This window comes from Manduca sexta, chromosome 22, assembly GCF_014839805.1.
Source record: "Manduca sexta isolate Smith_Timp_Sample1 chromosome 22, JHU_Msex_v1.0, whole genome shotgun sequence".
Taxonomy (NCBI): Eukaryota; Metazoa; Arthropoda; class Insecta; order Lepidoptera; family Sphingidae; genus Manduca; species Manduca sexta.
The window spans coordinates 2,087,144-2,111,502 of record NC_051136.1 but is presented as its reverse complement, the minus strand read 5'-3'; the positions used below and the strand labels follow the sequence as shown (position 1 = coordinate 2,111,502).

General features: G+C 35.8%; 1 protein-coding gene across 2 annotated transcripts; it reads right to left on the bottom strand.

Moving 5' to 3' along the window:
• Nucleotides 1-5,026: 5,026 nt before the first annotated feature.
• LOC115452543 (calnexin) lies at nucleotides 5,027-24,304 on the bottom strand. 2 transcript variants are annotated; one of them, XM_037441210.1, is made up of 13 exons: nucleotides 24,148-24,304; nucleotides 23,775-23,888; nucleotides 22,973-23,137; nucleotides 21,564-21,713; nucleotides 17,262-17,470; nucleotides 16,546-16,753; nucleotides 13,855-13,975; nucleotides 13,358-13,500; nucleotides 12,593-12,709; nucleotides 11,886-12,026; nucleotides 10,536-10,658; nucleotides 9,963-10,148; nucleotides 5,027-9,527 (listed from the first exon to the last, which is right to left on the bottom strand). In XM_037441210.1, the coding sequence occupies exons 2-13, from the start codon at nucleotides 23,886-23,888 to the stop codon at nucleotides 9,462-9,464; spliced, it is 1,743 nt and encodes a 580-aa protein (XP_037297107.1). In that variant the 5' UTR covers nucleotides 24,148-24,304; the 3' UTR covers nucleotides 5,027-9,461. The 2 variants fall into 2 exon arrangements, with proteins under 2 accessions (XP_037297107.1, XP_037297106.1); XM_037441209.1 differs by having other exon boundaries at nucleotides 24,040-24,282.
• Nucleotides 24,305-24,359: the final 55 nt, after the last annotated feature.

Genomic DNA, 24,359 nt, shown 5'->3' with positions numbered 1-24,359 from the left:
TAATAAATTAAATAAGTTCATACATAATATTGATTTATATACATAATGTTCGAATCCCAAAGTGCAATGTCATTGCACAATCCTTTCGATTGAGTTAAAAATATGTCATAATTTTATATTAACCATGATCTAACTGTAAACTTTTTCGTTATTTTCAGAAACGTGATGATTATAACGGTCCAATTTACCGTAAAGTTGAGTATAATGGTACCACCCCGGATGTAGAAGAGATTATAGTATGCCCAACAATAGAAGTGCCTACGTTACATATAAATAATATGAATCCAAAAAGGAAGAAAATACAAAGGAAGAAAAAACGTATTCAAAAAAATAAAAGACCGAAAAAAAGAATTGCTAGCATGGCAGTCATTTTAGAAATATTGAATAAACAAAATTACATTTCAAAAGAACTGTGTACAGAATTAAAATCAAAGACTAAAATTTTAGATATAGTTAACAAAATGCATCGCAGAGAACATACAAAGAAGCCATATCGCAAAAAGTATCCACAAGTTCTTAGAAAATTTGCCGTTACCCTCAATTTTTATTCTCCTGCTGCTTACAAATACATCAGACGCATATTTAGTACTGCGTTGCCACATCCAAGGATGTTGGCAAAGTGGTTTCAAAATTCTTTCTTTACTCCTGGTTTTACAAAGCAAGCATTTGATCTCTTAAAAAAGAAGTGCTCAGGTAAACAAATATTATTCAACCTTATACTGGACGAAATGATTATTCGACGTCCAACTAAATGGAGTAGCAAAAAATCCGATTTAGTTGATTTCGGTATTGGATATTATACTGATAATGAAATTCCTACGCATGTATGTGTATTTATATTGGTAGCTCTTAATGAAAACTGGAAAATTCCAGTGGGCTATTTCTTTGTAAAAACTTTTTCTGCCGAAACTCAAGCATATTTGATAAATACATGTATCACAAAGTGTTATTATTCAGGCGCTGAGGTAGTGAGTGTTACATTTGACGGTTGTGGGAATAATTTAACTGTTGCAAATCGCTTAGGCTGTGACTTGAGCAATGCGAATAATCTAAAGAGTACGTTTCGTCACCCTGACTGTCCTAATGAAGTTGCAATATTTTATGATCCGTTTTATATGTTACAGTTGGTTCGAAATACTTTAATGTCTAAAAGAATAATTTTTAACAGACATGACAATGAAGTACGATGGCAATTAATCTCTGCTTTAGATAAACTCCAGACAAGTAAAAAAATAAATTTTACAAATAATTCTTCCCAACGACATATTAATTTCCGAAATGAAATAATGAAGATTAAATTATCTACACAATTGTTCAGCAGAAGTTTAGCTTATGTTTTAGAATTATCCGACCAATTAATTCTATCATCCACAATTAAAGATATAGAAGCTACAGTCGAATTTGTTTCGATTTTTAATGACTTGTTTGACATTTTTAATTCATCAGATCAATTAAATTTTAAACAACCCATCAGTCCACATAATTTTGGTAACATATCAGTATTTTTAGATAAGGCTAAAGAATATATTTTGTCCTTACGTATTTTAAATAAAGTAAAGTGGAATATAAAGGGTCGGTCAATAATAAAAGTAACGAAAAAATCAATTGTAGAAAGTACAGCAAACATTGGGTTTTTGAGTTTTTTAATTTGTATTCAAAATTTAAAATATATTTACATGTCATATGTCACTGGTAGGTCTCCTTTACTACCTCATATTGCCACATACAACTTGATCCAAAGCAACCATGAAATTTATTTTGGCCTAACCCGATTTGAATGTAATTCAACTAAAAATCTAAATCCCCAACAGTTTAAAGAAATGTACAAAAAGATTTTCAATCACTTACTATTGCGTAGTTCTACTTGTGGTAACCACATATCTCTAGAATATATTCCTATATTGCCTAGTTCATCATCAGGAGTTTTCAGTATCAATTTTTCATCGCCACTTCATGGTTATGACGATGAAGATATTTTGGATGTTAAAACGTATAGTGATATTAGCATTCTAAAGAATATCGCCATTTTTGCCGATATTTTGAATAAAGAACATTGTACGGACATCATAAAACAAATAATAGGGTATATATCTGGTTTAATAGCCAGGAAGTTGACAAGAATCCTTAAATGTGAAACTTGTGTTGATGCATTATATACTAATCAGAAGATGTGGTATCATAAATTTATTTCAATACGGGATATGAATGGTTTATGCTTCTCATCAGAAAGTTTATTTACAATATGTTTGAAATCAGAATATTGTATCAAACCTTATATTATTATAAAAGGTATGGATCCTGAAAATAAACGGGATATCAATAATCTGAAAATACGTATAATGAAAAGTTTTATATTATCAAACATATTTGAATCACTTGATGAACATTCAAAATTGCAGATCCCTACATTCAATCATCGCATGCACTTGATTCAAAGTATAGTCGACGAATTTATTGATATTCGATTTAATTTTCAAATTAAAAGTATAGCTCAATCAAGACAAAAAACAAATAACAGCAATAAAAAACTTTGTTTATTCTAGTTTGCAGAGGGTATTTAGAATACCAATGTCTTTTAAACTACCTTACTTATTTCTTTGCTTAGGAATTTTAATTTAACTTCGCAGTTTATATTTTCTTACTCGAATTTTAACTATAACCGTAGTTTTTGTTTTCCATGTAGTAAAATTTGTTAATTCATAAATCGTAATCCGAGGGCACAATAATGTTATGCGATTGTTTTCCTTCGTTTGACTACATATTATACAATGCAATAAACTGTACTTAAGTATCTTTGTATTTATCTTTATTCCCTATTTAATGTGTCCCTTCGGCTCAACAGTTCAAATTCTTAATCTATGTTACGGTACCCGTTCGTGTTTAGATATCTATCTCGTTTACTCTTGTGTTTTCCGTATCAGCTATCTTACTCTTGCTTGTTGCATTAGGGGACCAATCTGTGAAATTTTTCTATGTCCAGACTAAACTCCGCAAGGTGTTACTACGAATTTTAACGCAATTTGCAAACTTAATAAACTATGGGATGAATAGGAGTGTTCAAAACTTATGTTAGGTTATACTTAACTTATCTATCAATAATTTATATAATATATTAGCTAAAGTCCTAACTTTCTTTAGACGGGCCATAAATACGTCCTATAATAAAGTATGATTAGGTATAGGTAAGCTTTGGGTTATCATGTGAATTTATTGAGCGTTTAAATGTCTAAAAAAGTAGATAAGTAAGTTAATTAAAACTTAACGTTTTTAAGTATTTATTACCGACTCCAAAAGAGGTTATCTATTCTTAAAAAAAATGTTTGTTCAACGATAATTTTATATGCCTTCAATTTCGTAGTGTCGGCATGGTCTCAGTTTAATTAGTATAAGAACTGGAATTTTGAAGATGCACTAAAGAACTCCTGAAAATAGGATGCGACTGTCTCTTTTTAAATGATTATCACACCACTAAAATCCATAAAATACTTAATTTTTGAGTATTTATCAAAAGAAATACATATATGTAACAAAATTGTTGGCAAGAAATGTTTCTGTCTCATCTGTTTTTGTTTTATTTTGTTTAATCCTAATACATTTTCTGTATATTGTTTGATAGAGCGAAGGTACTAAGACAAAAAAAGGTCACATGTCCGATCGCCCCCGAAATTATTTCCTGAATGCACTACTGGATGGATTTAGTGAATAAATGAGTCAAGCTATTACACACATACACTCACGCCTCTAGCCGAATGGTAGGCAGAGGGGCAACAAGCCCACTCACTATGCCGCGCCGTGTGAATTGTCCCATGATACGATAGGAGGCGAGCTTATAGCAATGTCGAGTATAAGGGATAAACTTCGGGGTAAAATGAAGAAAATCCAGTTAGCCCGACCTGGGTGTCGAACCTGTTGTAATATCAAGGTACAATTAAGCCACTGAGATAGTCAAATGATCACGTACTATGTATACTTACTCAATTTAACCAGTTCATTTATTTATTACAAGAGAATTCAAATAGATGCGGGTACTGATTTTTTTTTTCGTTCTACAGATACGGAGTAATTTTCCTCGTTTTATCCCTGTTTGTAAATGTTATCAGTAATGTTTGGTGCGAATGTAAGTGCATTCCACTTGAGATAATTCAGGATACTCCGACGTACTGCGCACTTACAATATTGTGGGTATATTTATATGCCTAAAAAGCGGCGATAGCCTAGTAGGGTGTGGATCGGACTGCCGAGACGAATGTCCGCAGGTTCCCATGACCCATGACTTGTCTAAAAAATCATGTGTGTATTCTTTGTGAATTTATCGTTCGCTTTAACGGTGAAGGAAAACATCGTGAGGAAACCTGCACATCTGAGAAGTTCTCTATAGGAATCTCGAAGGTGTGTAAAGTCTATCAATCCGCACTAGGCCAGCGTGGTGGACTAAGGCCTAATCCCTCTCCCTAGTAGAGGAGGCCCGTGCTCAGCAGTGGGCAAGTATATAATACAGGGCTGATATTATTATTATTTATATGCCATTTATTGTTGTATCTTCCTCATTGCCCCGTCTCTGGATAAAAAGTAACCGAAGGGAAAGCATACGTAATAAAAAAATATCAGCTTTGTTATCAGATCAATTGTGAAATATAACATGTCGACTGCCACAGAAGTAGCTGAACAAATTCGAAATTTCAAATCGTCATTAAAACTGTCTCGGTATTAACAATTTTGTTTTATAAAATAACCTCCAGAGGTTTACTTTAAAAGATAAAGAAATATCAATATTTCGATTGAAGTCTTTGTATAGCTGACTGTACTTCTAAATATTTAAAATGTCATTTTAATGTAAATATGTTCATGGTTAACTATGTCTAAAAAAAGTTACTTACGATCAGTAGTGAATGGTGAAATTTTTCAAAAAAAAAATGCATTAATGCGGTCTGTAAATCGTTCCAATAGATTCTACATTACGTTTTTCCTGAAGGAGCCCAATTTGGACACAGTAAATGAATATTCTCTAAGAAATTAAAAACGCAACACAATTACAAATAGTTCAGTTTATTATTCATATAAATAATAATCATTAACATTTACCTATCACACATAGTCTTACGGACGAAAATAAAATGCTTTTCACAAACGCAGCGACTGCCGGCGGACAATTGCAACTGGCCACCGGCAACCGTTGCTGCTTACATAATAACAGAATGACTGCGATAACAAGAACACTGACTCGAGGGATTTCACTTGCCTTTGAAGGAGAGTTTGAATTAAAATGACATTAAAAATATTACAAAACTTGAGTAGCCTTTTTATTTTTTTGTTAATTAAATATATCGTCGCTATACCTTTTCTCAATGATGGTACACGGCCATATTGCTCATAAAATCATAACCATATCATACATTGGACGGTATTGACTCTGTTTCATACTGACATCAGTTTGTCCTATAGAATTAGCACCCAGCTTTGTGCAAAAGTAAAACAATGTATGGTGCAATAGAGAAATTGAGAACAATAGCACGAGCCGTATTGTTCCGTACATTACCGCTAATTAAATGGGAAACGCGGCAACAATGCTGGGAGCGTGCTAGCGTGCTGGAGATGTTATGTGCTTGTGGTGTTGTGAACTTTGATTTTTTAACAAATTAATTGTTGTATACGATTGATTTTTTTATTACTGAGCACTGTGTTGTGTACACATGTTAGATCTTTGATGAATATGAAATTAATTACGACGCTATTCCGGCCATGTCACATGGTACAGAGTACCAAGAATCTAATCGAACTTTGGGTTTTATAAAAAAATAAATAAGACCAAGTCAAATATTTAAGGATTCCTCGAGTCAGTGTTTTGTTATTGGAATAGCTCTTTCTCTTATTCACTACAGAAAGTTCATCTTCTTAGCATGACACTGCACTTGATGGTGTTTTTAATTAGTTTTATGAATAAAATATTTACTTTTTTATATTATTGCTGCCACCATTTATTTATCGGTGATTGCGCAAACATCAAGAAATAATAGAGACTAAAAAATCAGGTAATCAAAAAACTCATACATTGTTTTTCAAACATAGCTTCAATTATGCCAGTGTTGATATAATTCCTAATATTAAATTGTATTGTAGTGTGTATTTGTATTGATTGTAACAGTACATAGAGATATTTTTAACATGACAATACTTTAGTATGTTTTAGTTTAAGTCAATGTTGGTGATGAATATTGACTGATATATATAATTTTGTACTTTTTGTATTTTTCTATAGGGAATAAGAAAGAGCGATCTGCAGTCAATGTAGAGTATAAATTAATATGTAGTTATAATAAATAAACATTTCACAACCATCCCTGCATTTATGTTGATATATTATTGAAATAAATTAGTGTTAGTACAGTTAAAATTTAAAGAACTCTTAGTTTTGGAGTTGATAATAAAATTATTTTAGGTCTATCAAAATTTCTAAATTAATATAAAAAAATATGTAAAACAATGATTTGTGTATTCAGCGGTAAGTAAATCTCAAATTTTCTTCAATAATTAAGGAAACTTCATCAAAATATGTCAAGCAGTTCATAAGATAGATAAACATTGTTTCAGATATCTAACAGATCTAGAATACAGGTAGAATGCAGGATATCTTAATAAACACAGGGACAGTTGTTACATTAATCAATCATTTGAGAAGTATGGGCTACTTACAGATACAATATTCGTATAGGGGAATTAACGGAACGAGTTTGCATATGCAACTTTTAGATTACTTGCGATTTAACTTTGTTATAACAAGAAAATAATCTATGATATAAATATAAAAACAACAAAATGCAAACCAGAACTCTATGCATTGAGTATTAAGAGATATTATCGCTTGCCAATCGACACAATTATGCAGGCCACTTCGGATACACACATTGGATTTAAATATTGTTTACGATCGTCGCTATCCTTTTGGATATATGTCCTACTATCAAAGTATGTTTAATACACAAACTCGATTCCGCCTATCTATATCTAAGTAAATAATACCGTCACCCCGTTCGTTTGTTCACATCGCATTGGTCCAGTCGTAAAAGCGATATCACGGCGGTGCGAAACACTAACACACTTTCACAATATGCGGGTGATTTGTCATTTTCAATATACATATATGTAGTAAGAGGCAGTAGTATACATAGGAACAAATAAACTTTTAATATTAATTAGTTCGACAGATGCTTCAGTTTAAGTTATATTTTAGTTAACTATACACATAAATTATTCAGTAATACTGTAGAATGGTTAATTTATGTAAGTATTTTTTACCCGACAAAGTGACCCCACTTCACCTGAAGTAAGTTAGGAGGGTACCAATAAAATGTCGACTGACGAGAGATGATTACTCCACGTCAGTCGACACAATTATGCCGGCCTGTTGGACCCGGACATACACAGGCTAATCCCGGAACGCGACACACTTACGTGAGCCACAATGGCGGGTTTTAATTGTGTACGGTTGTCGTTATCCGGGCAGATATAAAAATATATCCTACCACCAGCAAACATGATAATGGACTTGAGACATGTCAGGGTGGGCCAGGAACTCTGGCATGCATTGTTAGTTACAAAACATATTTAATTCGTAAACCACTCACACCGCCGTGTACTTACGCCGTTAGCATCTTTGGTAGGACAGAAGTCGACTAAAAATAGCTTGAGACATATTTATTATGTCGATATTTGCTCTTTTGTACAAACCGCACTCTTAAAACTAAGGTGACCTAACTCAAAAAAGACGTTTTGTAGGAAACAAATAAAAAAGATTTGAAAGCAGAACAGAAGCTAATGAATTATCGCTCGTCGCAAGTGAGAATCTCTGCTTCTATTCAATAATTTGGTCATTTTCTCGAAATAGGGTTACAGAGCATGCTTTGGATGGTCGTTTTTTAACAAAATCAGGAAATATATAAATTTTGAGTCAGGTCACTTTAGTTCTAAGGGTGCGAAACACACATGTGAAATTATGACGACGCGAGATATACACAATTTGAACACACATCTATATTTGAAGTCGAGACAATGTTTGCTAATCAAACTAAACGCGGCCTTGTACTAAAGCATCCGTATGATTGTTGCATGTATGTTGGAACGTAATTTGGTCCAATATTTGTCATACGCACCGATATAAATACAACAAAATTCCTTTTAAAATTGCGAAAAAACGCTTTTAGATATAATTTAGAACATATAGATGCAGTGCTATTTGGCAACATTATGGCAATTTTTTGACGGCAACCAGTGTCTCCATGTGTAAATCGAATAACCGTGTTGCAAGAATAAAAATTAAGTAAAACCAGCCCGTAATAAGGCGGTAACTGAAAAAACATCAACAATTTGTAATTCGAGTTCATTCATGGGAATTCCTCGCAAGCAAATGCAATGAATACATTAGCAATACAGTCAATTAGACACGGTCAAAGTAATATCTTCTTTCCTGGACGGTAGATGGTAAATTACCATGTACGCGGAGACACTGATGGCAACATAACCTCGAATGCTTCTATCAAAAGTGTTAAAAGTTGCCAGACTAAATGTTATTAGATAGAATTAGGAAATAACGACTATAACAGGATGCTTTAGTACACCGCATACTTATGCAGGGAATACACAAGGATACACAAAATGCATTATCTAAATAGCGAACACGCGCACAAAAACGCGTCAATCAACTATCTAAAGGCGCTTACATAATACAGGGGACCTTATTTTGTTGAAATTATTGAAACTGAATACAAAAAATGCTGTTATTTATCGTACGAGAGAAGAATATATGAGTTGTAATAAAGTATTTAAGGAAAATTATACAATTCAATTTTGAGAAGATTTAGGCAAAGTAACACTCCCCTGTCTAACTTGAACAATAAAAAAAATTCTTTTTTTACTAAAAAAATCTTATAAGAACTTCAGCATCATAAATACGTTCATACATTATAGACTTTATGTATTAGTAAAAATTTTTCATCAAAATAAAGCCCCCTCAGTGCTGCCACTGTGGAAAACAAATACTTTCGATAAAGACCTAACCTCGTACATTACCTAACACGCGAATATGTATTGAAGCTTATTACATATTTGTTATTATATCGTTGATGATAAATTCTGTCATATTATATCTATCTGATAGTGATATTATTTCTATATGAAGTAAAATGTAATGATACTAATAGTTTGGTGAAATATATTGCTATATTGAAGGATTAATAACAAAAAAAAAACAATCGACCATTGTACACATATTTTCCTCTACAATAGTATTTTTACCATAGTCAATATTTGGATATTTTATCTAATAGTAGAAACTTAGTTACCATAGAAAATATTTATTAAAGTAGCTTTTCTATGCTACCCACCGATATATGTAAATAAGTGAATGTATGGGCGGTCGTTTACCAAAAGCGCCAGATGTAATGAGCCGCCATGGAGTTGTGATGAGTTTACTCCTTGCGCGGCTTCCGTTTCCGGGGCCCGTCGCCCGCGCCTGCGCCCTCTGCTGGCGCGTCCTATAAATAACGAAGCTTTGTAGACGGACTTCTTTTTATATAAAGGCTACCAATGTATATCAGTGATTTCGTCAATGTCTCGTACTCATAACAAATATTATAAATCAATTAGCAGTAACAATTTTTAGAAAAATTCTAGTACGCCTAATAATACTAATGACTCATATTCTATTTTAACTTTAATGAAAACTATAATCCCATAAATAACAACCTCTGCATCTCACGCTTTTTGCATTCTGATCCCATATTACAAGATCATATTTTTGACCTATATGTTTGTCAGGCAATTCATTATTATTTTGAACATTTAGCCAACAATAATTTATTACCGTTTGCTAGTACACCTTTTCGTCTTCAGCATGGAAATCTACTATTATAGGCCTCCCCCAAAATATTTTAAGGCCAACTTCTTAGAAGTGGGTACTTCCACCTTACCTCTGTAGTAGTGCTGGAGGTCTCCGGCTCGGAGTCTGGTCCCTCGAGGTCCGCCTTGCTGGGCTTCTCCTGCGGCTTCTGTTCCTCCTCGACCTCTCCCTCCGCGTCCCCCTCGCCTTCCCCATCAGACTGATGCGGATCTTCGTCGACGAGCGCGTCAGTTTTCTTGATGTCTGCATCTGGGTCCTATGCGTGATAAAGATAATTTTTATTATAGCGTATAAATTATAATGAAGTTTAATTGTTTTTCTTAACGATAAATGATATTACCTTAAATTCAGCTCTTTTCAATCCTTTGTTATATTTCTTAAGAATTTTCCACACTTCCACAATCACTGATTCGAGTATGAATAGAAATCAGTAGGCATCAATCACAGAACACATATGGAGCACATCGTCATTAGCATACGATAAAACTTCCTAAATCAGAGATAAAAAAATACCTGACGTTTCCCATTGTCACTTACCATCTACTCTTACCTATTGTAAGACAGTCTTACTCAGATCTTCACTGTTCCACCTCCTATTGCCAATACTTCCACAGGACCGTTAAACCCATTCAAAACCACTCACCGATCTCGGTCCGCAGCACATGTACGCCACTATACCGACGAACACGAAGGAGCCGATGATGACGATGGCGTACACCCACGGGTTCTCGCCGGCGAACTTCAGCCCGCGCTCCAGAAACGAGTCCTGTAAACGGAACGCTAGCCACTACTGTCATGTACTACGGTGGTGGGGATGGAAAGGGGGTTGGAGGTAGTTTAATGTTTTCTAAACTCAGTCGACAAATCTGAACTCATCTTTTTCGTTGGTTAGGTTTTTTTTTGTAAGACAAAGGAGTCTTCGGCTCATCTGATGGTAGATGGTCTATGTAGCTGTCGGCTGTTAATGGATTTTGTGCGGGATTAGTGCTTATGAGCCTATTTACAATGGAATATACAAACTAGCATTTAAGTTCACAACACACGCGTAACACATTCTTAGAACCACAATCTTACAAAAATACCAACCAGTTTGGTTAAATATCATAGCGCATTGTAAATACAAAATCTGCTTACATTCTCAAATGAAATAGCACAAATTCATCAATCAAAATACCGAACTATACCGAGCATCAACACTCCAATACTTCATAGACTAACCGCATCCAAATAAACGGTACCAATCGCTCCCTGTTTCGATCAATTACAAAACATGACTTATCAGAATAAAGCTTTCCTTGACACGCTTACAAATGACAGGATTTGTTACTTTTCAAGATATGATCTCAGATTGGCATCGTTTATTAAAAATTGCCGTAAAACTCGGAGTTATATTGCTTAGCATCTAATATTCTACTGCCCCCGTAGCAGGCCCACTGGCTCTACAGTGCACCGACCTCCCTGGCCCTGCGCAGGAGGCAGTAGATGTAGCCGGCGACGGGCACGGACACGTACAGCGCGTACGCAGCCCAGTACTGCGGCTTGTAGTTCATGGCGCGCAACATCTTACCCCACAGCGTTTTCTACGTTTCAACTCGGTGTTATAACGATGGCATTGTATAATAATGTGATAATTATTGTTGATACATGATTAGTAGTAAAAGACAATCTAATGTGCCATAATATGAACTCTAACATAATGGATATTTTTTTTATTGTATGATATGGTCTTAAAAAAAAATCATGTTTTAAATTTATATAACTTGTTTATTGAGTTACTATTTTCGTGATAATATCCAAACATTATACCTGCTGTTTATACCCAAACATTTTGCATTCTAATATGGCAATGAAAACTAAAAATCGATCCATTATAACTATCGCAGATTTCGTAATTTTGAAGCGTAATACCATGTCAGACTCCTTTTATTCATTCAAACACCCGTTTCATTTTGAACCCAACTTAAATAACTATAGAAATAATATTCGTACTCACCGAGTCCCTGGACATCTTGGCTCGTTTGAGCGCGAAGCTCTGCTGTGCCCACTCCTCAGCCACCGCCAGCTCGTCCGTCACGATGATGTTGTCGAACAGCAGCAGCGGAGACATAGACCACAGTTCGAATCCAATCGCGTGCTGGAATGAGAGATTATCTAAGTGAGCCCATTGCATCAGTATTAGGTCAGTTAACTAAAGGTACCCCCCCCCACCAATTCTTTGCAATTGCGCTCGGTCTCCATACCAAATGAACGCTGGAATATTTGCCGCGGCCCGAGGCACACAGTCCAGTGTGTACACCTCATGGCTGTAACTCCTCTGTTGTAACTCAGCTGTAAGGCCTCCGTCCATCCTAAGGCATTTTTATTGTGTATCGGACCCTGCAGTCAACACCGGGGGAAACCCGCGAATGAGATACTGGAATCCCCCGGCTTAGCGACTGCAGGATCCTGGAGGAAAGTTGGGAGGGGATAGCTGGGAAGGATAAGGAAACCTCTTAGAATGGGTTAAGGCTAGGAACTGTTCGCGAGCCTTTATAGGCGTCAATGTGAATATACACACTCAACTGTGTGTCTAGGGCCGCGACAAATGTCCCCTGTGCATGGGCGTGCATTCGGTATGGAGATTTAGCGCACAAGAATTGCCTCGGGGGAGGTCCATCCTAAGGTTCCCTTCCTTCTTCCTCTTTAAGTGTTCGTACTTACGATGGGAGTCATTTTGAACGGCTGGTCGTCCTTGAAGTAGTCGGGGTTGGGGACGCGACGCGGCGACCACTTGCCCTTGTAGTTCGGGTTGGGGATCAGCGGCGCGCGCCAGATACCCTGGGGGACAAATATGATGTTAATTTCACTGTAATTTTGAGTTGTTCACCACTGATCGAACATGTTGGCAGAATTTTTGGTAGCTAATGTCGTGGCAACTTTCATCTGCGAAAAGTCCAATCACTATTGTCCTTGTAAATATTATTCCACGTTAGAGATTATCCAGAGGGTTTTAAAACGAGACGCTGAGAAAAATCTATGTGTGTTCCAATTATTTGTGTTTCAGATTTTCTAGAAAAATACAAATATAATAACATAGATTGTATTGTAAAATAAATGAAGTTGTACCATTACTTAATTATTACCAATGATCTTTGCACAAGCCGCAAGGCCAGATCAGGAAGATCATTGAATGGAAACTAGATAGATTATTTATTGTTTTCTCATAGTATCATAATAAGACTATGAAAATTTTCATTTTTATTAGCTAATAACACAGTGAATTAAACTAGAGACATAACTAGAGGTCTAGGTATGAGTTATGTGTGTGAGTGTATGTGAGTGTGTGAAGCAAATATTTGAGTATATTTGTAATATTAAATACAAATATACTCAAATGTATGTTTATGATCTGCAACTCAGCCGTGAGTATTTACACGGCAAAATATGCGACATGTATATGTGTGGTTAGGAGAGCGCATCATGTACCTTGTAGTTGGGGTTGGGGATGGTGGGCGGTGTCCAGACGCCGCAGCCCGGCGCGGAGCTGCAGCGAGGGTTGTCGATGAGCGGCGCCTCCCACTCGCCGTCCATGTCGTCGTCCCAGTCGGAGGGCTTCTGCGCTTCAGGGTCTGATACAAGCACATAACAATACAATTTAACATTTTATGGCTGATCTGAAGTGACTCATGCGCCATGACAGTATGTTAAAAGGCATAAAAGTACAGAAATAGGGACGAAACGATGTAAAACTGTTAAATATTTTACGTTAATTGTTAAATATAAATATTACTCTACTTAATTAGTTTAATTTCGTCAGGCATCTCATATAGCAAAAAATAAATTATTCTGCTGCTTCTGACAATAATAAGTCTGATATTTTTTTTATTTACAATTGCGATGAGCTATTGGAATAAGACATTTTTTAAGCAGTATACAATTATGTCATTGCCACACCATTCAACTATAAAGTGAGTGGAACTGACCTGGTATCATCTCGGGTTCGTCATCGAGCCAGCCGTCTGGTTTGACCGCGTTGGGGTCGACGATTTGCGCGGGCGCCTCCTCGTCCCAATCCTCGGGCTTGCTCGCAGAAGGATCCACGATCTGAAAGCGTTTTCACGGCATACGTGTAACGGAATGGGCTTAGTGATGTCAAATGCAAACTAAACATAAAAATGAGCAGTCACTGAGGTCCTAGAAATGTCAAGGTATATTGTGACGATGTTTAATTATCTAAAACTAGCGCCCGCCCCGGCTTCGCACGGGTTCAATGCTGATAATTAATACACTACAGAAAAACTGTGAACGTTGTATATAAAAACATAGCGGCCCGCTCTGGCTTCGCACGGGTATTACATAACAAAATAACAGTATCTCTCCACTATTTAATGGATATTATTATCTATCTATACTATTATATAAAGCTGAAGAGTTTGTTTGTTTGTTTGTTTGTTTGTTTGTTTGTTTGTTTGTTTGTTTGTTTGTTTGTTTGAACGCGCTAATCTCAGGAACTACCGGTCCAAACTGAAAAATTCTTTTTGCGTTGGATAGCCCTTTGTTCGTGGAGTGCTATAGGCTATATATCATCACGCTATACCCAATAGGAGCGGGGCAGTAATGGCTAATCTCAGGAACTACCGGTCCAAACTGAAAAATTCTTTTTGCGTTGGATAGCCCTTTATTCGTGGAGTGCTATAGGCTATATATCATCACGCTATACCCAATAGGAGCGGGGCAGTAATGGCTAATCTCAGGAACTACCGGTCCAAACTGAAAAATTCTTTTTGCGTTGGATAGCCCTTTGTTCGTGGAGAGCTATAGGCTATATATCATCACGCTATATTCAATAGGAGCGGAGCAGTAATGGCTAATCTCAGGAACTACCGATTCGAACTGAAAAAATATTTTTGTGTTGAATAGTCCTTTGTTTGTGGAGTGCTCAAAGTTATATATCATCACGCTATGACCAATAGGAGCGGAGCAGTAATGGCTAATCTCAGGAACTACCGGTTTCAACTGAAAAATTCGTTTTGTGTTGGATAGCCCTTTATTTGTGGACCGCTATAAGCTATATATCATCACGCTATGACCAATAGGAGCGGAGCAGTAATGGCTAATCTCAGGAACTACCGGTTTGAACTGAAAAAATCTTTTTGTGTTGGATAAGCCCTTTGTTCCTGGAGTGCTATAGGCTATATATCATCATGCTATAACCAATAGAAGCGGAGCAGTAATGAAACATGTTGCAAAAACGGGGAAAATTATGAGTTTTGAGAGCTTCCGTTGCCTGCGCTGCGTAAACGGTTAAAGTTATGCAACAATGATGTATGACGGGATTGTTTCACTTAAAAAGTTCTAAATAATATAACAAAGTCCCCCGCTGCATCTGTCTGCCTTACCGTGTTAAACTCAAAAACTACCCAACGTATTAAGATGAAATTTGGTTTGGAGACAGTTTGAGACCCTGGGAAGAACATAGGCTCCCGGGAAACTACTATTTTTATAACGGAAAACTTTAGCCTGAAAAACTTTATAATGCGGGCGGAGCCGCGAGCAAAAGCTAGTACTATTATATAAAGCTGAAGAGTTTGTTTGTTTGTTTGTTTGAACGCGCTAATCTCAGGAACTACCGGTCCAAACTGAAAAATTCTTTTTGCGTTGGATAGCCCTTTGTTCGTGGAGTGCTATAGGCTATATATCATCACGCTATACCCAATAGGAGCGGAGCAGTAATGGCTAATCTCAGGAACTACCGCGCCAAAATGAAAAATTATTTTTGCATTGGATAGCCCTTTATTCGTGGAGTGCTATAGGCTATATATCATCACGCTATACCCAATAGGAGCGGAGCAGTAATGGCTAATCTCAGGAACTACCGATTCGAACTGAAAAATTCTTTTTGTGTTGAATAGCCCTTCGTTTGTGGAGTGCTCTAAGTTATATATCATCACGCTATGACCAATAGGAGCGGAGCAGTAATGGCTAATCTCAGGAACTACCAGTTTGAACTGAAAAAATTGTTTTGTGTTGGATAGCCCTTTATTTGTGGAGTGATAGAGGCTATATATCATCACGCTATGACCAATAGGAGCGGAGCAGTAATGAAACATGTTGCAAAAACGGGGACAATTTATTAGTTATGAGAGCTTCCGTTGCGTGCGCTGCGTAAACGGTTAGAGTTATGCAACAATGATGTATGACGGGATTGTTCCTCTTAAAAAGTTCTAAAAATATATTATAAAACAAAGTCCCCCGCTGCATCTGTCTGCCTGAACGTGTTAAACTCAAAAACTACCCAACGTATTAAGAGGAAATTTGGTATGGAGATAGTTTGGGACCCTGGGAAGAACATAGGCTCCCGGGAAACTACTACTTTTATAACGGTAAACTTTAGCTTGAAAAACTTTATAACGCGAGCGGAGCCGCGGGCAAAAGCTAGTTATACATATAAATCTTCCTCTTGAATCACTCTATCTATTAAAAAAACGCATCATAATCCGTTGCGTAGTTTTAAAGATTTAAGCACACATAGGGACAGAGAAAGCAACTTTGTTTTATACTATGTAGTGATTATCCAATGCTGTCGACATCGTCATCCAGAAAATGTGCAACCCTTAAAGTGTTTCCCCACCAATGCCACAAGCACAAATAATGAAGAGTTGAGCTAAGCTTACCTTTTCCCTCTCGTCCCAGTCCTCAGGCTTCTTGTCATTGGGGTCGTCGATCTCCTCCGGGGGGTTGACTGGGGGGGTGAAGTCCTCGAGCAGCGAGCCAGCGTTCACCTCCTTGTTGTCCACCAGGATCGAGAACGTGTTGTCCGGACGCACGATCAGTGTGTAGAGGTGGGGCTCTTTGTCCTTGTATATGTCGTCTAAGCGTTGGCTGTAGAAGAAATAGGTGTTATGAAGTAAGATATTGATATAGGTCTTATGCTTAATCGATGTTTGTTTCAACGTGTGTTAGCATGCTTTTCAATAATGCGAAAACAGTTTCATACATAAATAAAATAAAAACTTACTATATAATAAATAACTAGTTTTATTTGCTATGTAAATATTATAGATCTTGTTCTTTACTTTTGAGATTCGATTTTTTACGCTATATGTTAAGGCGATACCTCAAGGTCCATTTTCATACATTTTGTTTCACCTTTAATCTGGGTAACTAAACAAGTATTGGCAAGTAAAGAATTTAAATTCACGTCTAGTTAGTGATTAGTTCTCGCAGTTGAAAGAAAAACGTAAAAATAATTAATAATCATGGATATTTCTGCCTTTAAAATTTCGTCATATTAATACGTTTTTTAAAATCGGAGTATGCCTATATATAGCAGTGGATTGCTGGGGCTACTTTTTTTTGGTTGCTCAGAGAAATGGGCTACCTAGCTTACCTAGGTTTCTTGCTGTGCTTCTCCTCGACAGTGCCGTTCTTGGGGTTCCTGTGCCTGAAGATGAAGTGCAGTTTGTTGTCGTTGCCGCACTTGTCCGGCCCGAACATGATGGTGTACGGCGTCTGGTCGTGGAACTTGCGCAGGTCCGCCTTATTGTTTGTGCCTCGGGAGAGCAGCTTGATGTACGCGCCGCCGCAGTTTTGACCCTCCTGGAATACATTATAATTAATTCATACGTAATTCAGGCCGGCATAGTTGTGATGACTGGCGAGTGACGAGGTATAATCATCTCTGATCCATTTGGATACTCCACTTAACGTCAGATGCGGTTGAAACACTTTGACGCGATGTTAATAAATAAAAAAAAAAGATATTTTTTTTAAAGAATATTCTATGATTATCGCTTTTGTGAAGAAGAAAGAAAGAAAGATTTTATTATTGAGACAATACCAGTTTATAATGAAAGGAGAGAAAAACAAAGTATATAAATAAAACATAACACAATTAAACACATTGTACCAACAATCGGCACTCCATTTGCATTAACATTATCTTTACTGAATCCATACACGTCATTTTTTATGATTAGTCGGTAGGGGGACCATAATAACCTCGATAAGCCTTGAGTTCCCTATTTCCCATCGATCCTCAAGCAGTAATCATCACATCAAAATAGATCACTTGTTTTATTTTTGCACCACGACGTCACATCCAAAATCAATTCTGGCCTCCAGCCAGCTTGTGTTTATGATAATGCACGTTATTTCTGCCATACAGGGGTTCACAGACCTCCGTGTATGCTCGCGACGCCAAATTGTGGGAAGACGCCAGTCAAATTGGCAATAAAAACAAATTTTACAGTAATATTCATTCATTCTTGTGTGATTTTTATGGACAGTTTAGATTTCCCATGAATTTTCTTACGAGAATTATTTCAAAAAGGCCGTTTTTTGACATGCTTATAAATGATTTATTTTGATTGGTATATTCTCGGGATCGATAAAAAATTAAGACTGATTTCGTTTATTAAAATCGACCGTTGATTATTTGATCCCCCATACAAGAGTTTATTGGTTACATCTCTGCCTAGTACCCGTTATACATGTAAACGCATTTGCGTATATATTTTTAAAGGCTAATCTGACACTATAATTTGGGTAACATTCTGTATATAAATAAAATATTTGCCTTTTTATATATGAATGAGGTATTAATACGACTTCTTGCCATCTTTATATCACACAGGCCACCTATATTTTGTACATAATATAATCTGGTCCTTTGTTACGCTTAACAATGAAAATTGTATTTTAAATTATGCAGCAATTAGGTTTGTCAACGTTTGAAGAGCCCTCAAAGCACTGGTAAGAAGTTATACGGAATTTTTCGACTCTTAAACGGCTATCAAAACTGTCCTTCGATTAGAACGTCCGTAATTGCAAATAGATGGATATGGTCCCGAAAATCGAATAGGGCCCCTTTACCTTATGAAATTAAAGAATTTATTTGAACCTGTAAAATGTGTATATTGTTTAGAATCCGTCAATGTTAACTCTACCACTAGTTCAGAAAGCAATTCTCACCAAAGAATGGGGGAGAAACTGGTGTTGCTCTTTTCAAAATCAGTTTAATGTATAAGCTACAGTACATAATACAGAAAGAAAAATACAATTGATTTGTAGTAACAAGCCGTCATAGTTCTGGCAACCATCGTTGGTTATACGATATTGGTCGATTTCATAGTTATTACAAAACATTAATAATAATAATAATCATATATCTATAATTTTTTGCTGACGTTAACTGCTCAAGCCTGATAGCTCTCACAACCCGTACCGCGTGGACTCGCCGACGAGGTCAATATCAAATTCAAGGGCGCCGACGCAATTTATAATGTGATATCGATTCTGCATTCGCGGCCCGCAGTGGGCTTCTTGTATTTTTCTATAGAAGATATTTTTCAACTAGTTTTATGAATGCTTGTTTCGTTAAAATTATAATAAAAAAGAAGACCCAAGTTACATTGTAATCTATACTTATATTATAAAGAGTAATGACTGGAACTAGTGAAACGATTTTGGAAATTATTTCACTAAGAGAAAGTTACATTACTCCTGAGTGATATAGGATGTTATCCCGGAAAAAGTTTATCACGCCGGTGAAGCCGCGAACAAAAGCTATATTTTATATTTCTATGGTTGGAACTTTTAATAGATCTATGGACGTTCCTGTGTCCGGAAATCATAGAAGTTAATAGACATTTTCTTATCGCAGTTGCTGAAGCGTTGCGTATGGGACACTTTCCCCTTTCAGGGGCCTTATTCTCTATCCCGCACGTTATTTTAACAGTGCGTAACAAGCACGTAACGCAACGCGTCACGTTTAAGACTATAGGATTTGGCATACAGAATACCATTGTAAGCACATTTCACGAAGATAACATGACACAGCCGCGTTACGCGTTTACACTGTCATACAGAATAAGGGCCCTGGACTGCTGTAATTACTGACGTGACATAAACGCGTGTTACATATTCATGGGCGCCGCCAACATTAGTTTTAGGGAGGTGCATCGGCACTTACGCTATACTACGTAATATCATTATGTTTTATTTTTACAATTCTAATCACACGGGTTTTTCAAAATGTTTTACTTATTATAAAAAGCATCTGTGGTCCATTGTTGCAACTTATATTTTTTGTGATTTTTTTTATTGCTTTGAACGACGAGACGAGCTTGACGTTCGCCTCATGGTAAGCGACACGACCGCCCATAAACAGTAGAAACACCATCCAACACCTTGAATTACAAAGTATTGTTTGGTATTCGACTGCGCTCGCTATCCTGAGACATGAGATGTTAAGTCTCATTATAACTTAAACTTTAAACCGAGATGTCACGATTCGACCCCTGCTTCCAGACAAAATTGTGTAATCCGTAAAAATATTTCAAGTCTCAATGTCAAGGGACCAAAAGAGCAGCAAATAAAATGAAAATGCAGTTCCTGATGGCCAAAAACAAGCAAATTTAAACTTTTTTTTAATAATGATTTCTTATGTTTACGCGAATGTTAGACATTCAAATGAAACTATTTTTCGTATTTTATCGCGGTTTTAATTATTTTAGTTTTCTCCCGACGTTTCGAAGACTTTGCAGCCCTTCATGGTCACTTTTTGGTAAATTTATTTATTCCAGGAAATGACCACACAAGTGATATACAAACTGAAATTAATTTTAATATAACATTACAAGTAACGTTACGTCAAAACATATTTCTGTATAACTGCCTAAGCATTCACAATCCAATATGTTAAGTCGCCGCGCGGGAAGTGACTTATGTGAAATCCAATTACCGACTCATGAGTCAGTTTCGTGAAGGGTGGATTTCAAAGTCATAGCATAAGGCGATATGTAAATTCAGAATCAGTACCCTGTGTAGTTGACACTGGACATTTACGAATAAAAAATAATTATTATCTATAGATACTAATATATAAAGCTGAAGAGTTTGTTTGTTTGTACGCGCTAGTCTCAGGAACTACTAAACCGATTTTGATTATTTTGTTCACTATTAGGAACAATACTGTGTTGTCGACTTCTTGTTATTCCATGAAATTATTTATCCCAAAATAACCTTTTTAAATGTCAAATTATTCGGTGATAGATTGTCATCGTACATTCCTACTTTTCAAGTATGCTTGTATGTTTGTATTGGTGTGAGTGTTTGTATGTATATCTATACAAGATAATATACATCTGAAGGCAAATGTAACTGTTTAAATATTTATATGCATACATAATTTTTTATCTACATAATACTTAGTCTTGTGTACATAACGTGTCGGATAACTCATCTCTATAGCTGAATTCATAAAAACTAGATATCTATTTAGTCTTGGGATAAAATGTTTTGGGTTTTTAGTATGAGTTAGCAAAAGTATTGTAACCTGTAACTACTTCATTATTCCAATTGTCACTTACGGCCGTTTTCAACAAGCGATCGCAATCTTAATCTTCGATCCGATCCCTAGATTAAATCAATCAAAAACTATTCTGATTGGTTCATTTACGCAATGGATCGAAAAGTATCACCGCTCGTAGCTGAAAAGAATAACAAACTGCTGACACCCTTTACTGATAGATATTCTCACACACACACTCACTTCTTTTAGCCCCGAACGGTTAGACAATGGCCCAACTAGTTCACCCACTATTCGTCTCCGCCATTCCGTCCCATGATGTGATAGAGGACGAGTCTAATTGGTATCCATCCATTTAAAATAAAGTTAGGATCGACTGACCTGCATAGTAACTTCATACTGCACGATTAGCGGTTTATCTTTAAACTCGAAGGGTTTGTCCAGGAGCGTGGAGATGGCGGCGTGCTTCGCCTCGGTGGTGAGGACCAGGCCGTAGTCGTTCTTGAAGATCTTCCTGGCTGGCGTTTGGATCTGGAAATAACAAGTTTATTATATTTTTGTGTCATATCTACGGTGGTTACTCTAGCTAGGAGACAGTTCTGGGAAATATTTTCAGTTGTTTGTTTTAAAACGATTATTTTGTGTGTCAGATTGTTTGTTGCGAACTGAAAGTATTTGTATTTTAAAAAAAAAAGCATCAGTTACTCTGAATGGGAAATTATTATATATGGCATCCATTAACATGAAACAAATAAGCTTGATGGACTATAGACAACCAGTTGTGTCTCTTTCGCCCTCCTCAGAGACAAAGCTGTAAGATAGCTGGCTTACAGCTATCGCCGTATCAGTTGTTTCAATGATACAGAGCCACCAAGCTTAGGGACCTCTCTTGGCCGATACCTATATAGATACCTATGACTAATATTAGTTATACAACTAATATTAGTTTAAGCCGGTGGTCAAAAATTTGTTCCATGAAGGGTACCTAACAAATTTTGATATACGGCCCTATGTGGCAAACTGCGCCACTAGTCTCATTATGTAAGTCATGAATCTTTGCCAAATTGCTGCCATACATAAAGTAATATCCTAAGAGAGAAGTATGTTTAATAGCAAAAAAATTTTATTCAAAAAGTGTATCAAATTAGATAAAGAAATACAATTTGTAACAGGTAAATGAAAGCACACTTCATGAAAACGCGATAAGAGTGGCTTGCTCTAATAAACTAATCAAGCAATTAATAAATATAGATAATGTAACACATTTTAAAGTAAGCCTACTAGTTTTGATATGAAAAACTGGTATGTCATGATATAAAAAGATATGCCATTTTGTATTTAATTTATCCACTAAATAGGAACTATTATTATGTTATACTAGCTTTCGGCTCCACCCGCATATAAGCTACTATATTTTTTTTCTGAATAGAAAGTACCCTATATCTTTCTCAGGTTCTCTAACTATCTCTGTACCAAATATCATGGAAATCTGTTGGGTAGTTTTAGAGCATATTGCCTTCAGACAGGCAGATAGATGCAATGGGAATATAGATTAACAAACAATAAATATTTATGTATCATCATTAAAATTCAATCTAGACAATTATATTGGTAATTTTTTTTAAACTACCTTCTACTATTATAATTGAGAAATATGGTACATTAAATTATATCACAAATAAATATTTAAACCACAGAACAGATTTAAGTCATTATTAATATAGAGTATAGCTTTAAATGTAAAATAAAATAAATTCTAATAGAATCTTACATAATTTTATTGCACTCACCTCCCATCTACCATCATACTTTGCAATGTTCTCATCAACACCTTGTTTCTTGGCTTCAGACTTGATCCACTTCTTCTTGAATGCATTTTCATCATCAAAATGTTCAGCGAGGTACACTCTTGCACCACTCACTTGCGGGCTGTGGTATTGGTCATCTTCATCAATCTGGGGATGGTAATTATGACTTAAGCCAGATTTTTCAACCTTCAGATAGTTTTGAAGAATGTTTTGTTTTAATTCCTTATTCAGTCATATTATTTCATGTTTTTTTTTCATTCATGTAAATCAGTCTTTATAAATTATACAACAATAACTATTTATAGATGTAGTTTTACTATTAATAAAGACATCCAAATGTAAATTATGATTTAAAAAAAAACATTACACTCTGGTAATTTAGGTATCTATATTGTCTATATCCATTGTCTCAATATATCCTACTACATGAAATAATGGAATCACATAATTTTGTATGTAAGGTAATAAATACAAACAACTTATTAATATGCATTGACAATACTGGAATAACTTAAGGCTCTTCCTTTTGAAATGTGCATAATGTATACATATTACAATCAAATACTATTGTGTATTGGAATGTATATTGTTACCAGACCAATATGAAAATTCCTGTTAGATACAATTGAAATGCGACTTCTTACACTATCAGATTATACAGGTGTTGTCAATAATGTAGGTCATCACTATTACAACCAGATAAAACGAATTAATGTTCAAATTGCCGTCTACATGTATGTGGGTCAAGTAACCTAAAATTAAATGATTTTATGGGAGTACTTGCCTCGACAATTGCTTCATCATCAACATCTTCACTTTCAGCCTTCACCGCACCAATCACGCTGACGAGCACCAATAAGGCACTCACCAAACACAACTTTCGGCTCAAAACAGCCATCTGAAAAAAAACCTTATTTCAACGAATAATACTAGACGTGTTTCACTTCACGGCGCAGTAAACAGGATGACAATATGCTTTTCACACAACCGTAGTACTATTATATTAACATTAATTCAATTAAACAACTGAAACAATCGAGTTCACGAACCTTTGGTTGAGAATGCATGGTGTGGATACCGGATAACGGATATCCTCAATAAACTGTCATATTCATCTGAAATCACATAATTTTACATGTATAAATAAATAAACTCACCTTGTCACTCTCACTCACTATTATTTCACTATAATCGTACAGTACTTCGACGATTTAGCTTAAATGCAAACTGTATCCCTTTAGGATGATTTTTAATTTTTCCTGAAAAATTTCAACCAATCAAAAACAAACAGTTGTCAAGGTGCAATCGAGAAATTTCCGAAGCGTTCAATTTATATTTCAAAAGTAAATTATATTCGTTTCACCATACT

What these genes read in the sequence shown, in the direction of transcription:
- LOC115452543 (XM_037441209.1), bottom strand. An exon ending in CGAACCCGAGATGATACCAG is followed by an intron (nt 13,501 to 13,854) that starts GTCAGTTCCACT and finishes TGCTTGTATCAG; the next exon opens with ACCCTGAAGCGCAGAAGCCC. An exon ending in CGTTCAAAATGACTCCCATC is followed by an intron (nt 12,027 to 12,592) that starts GTAAGTACGAAC and finishes CTCTCATTCCAG; the next exon opens with CACGCGATTGGATTCGAACT.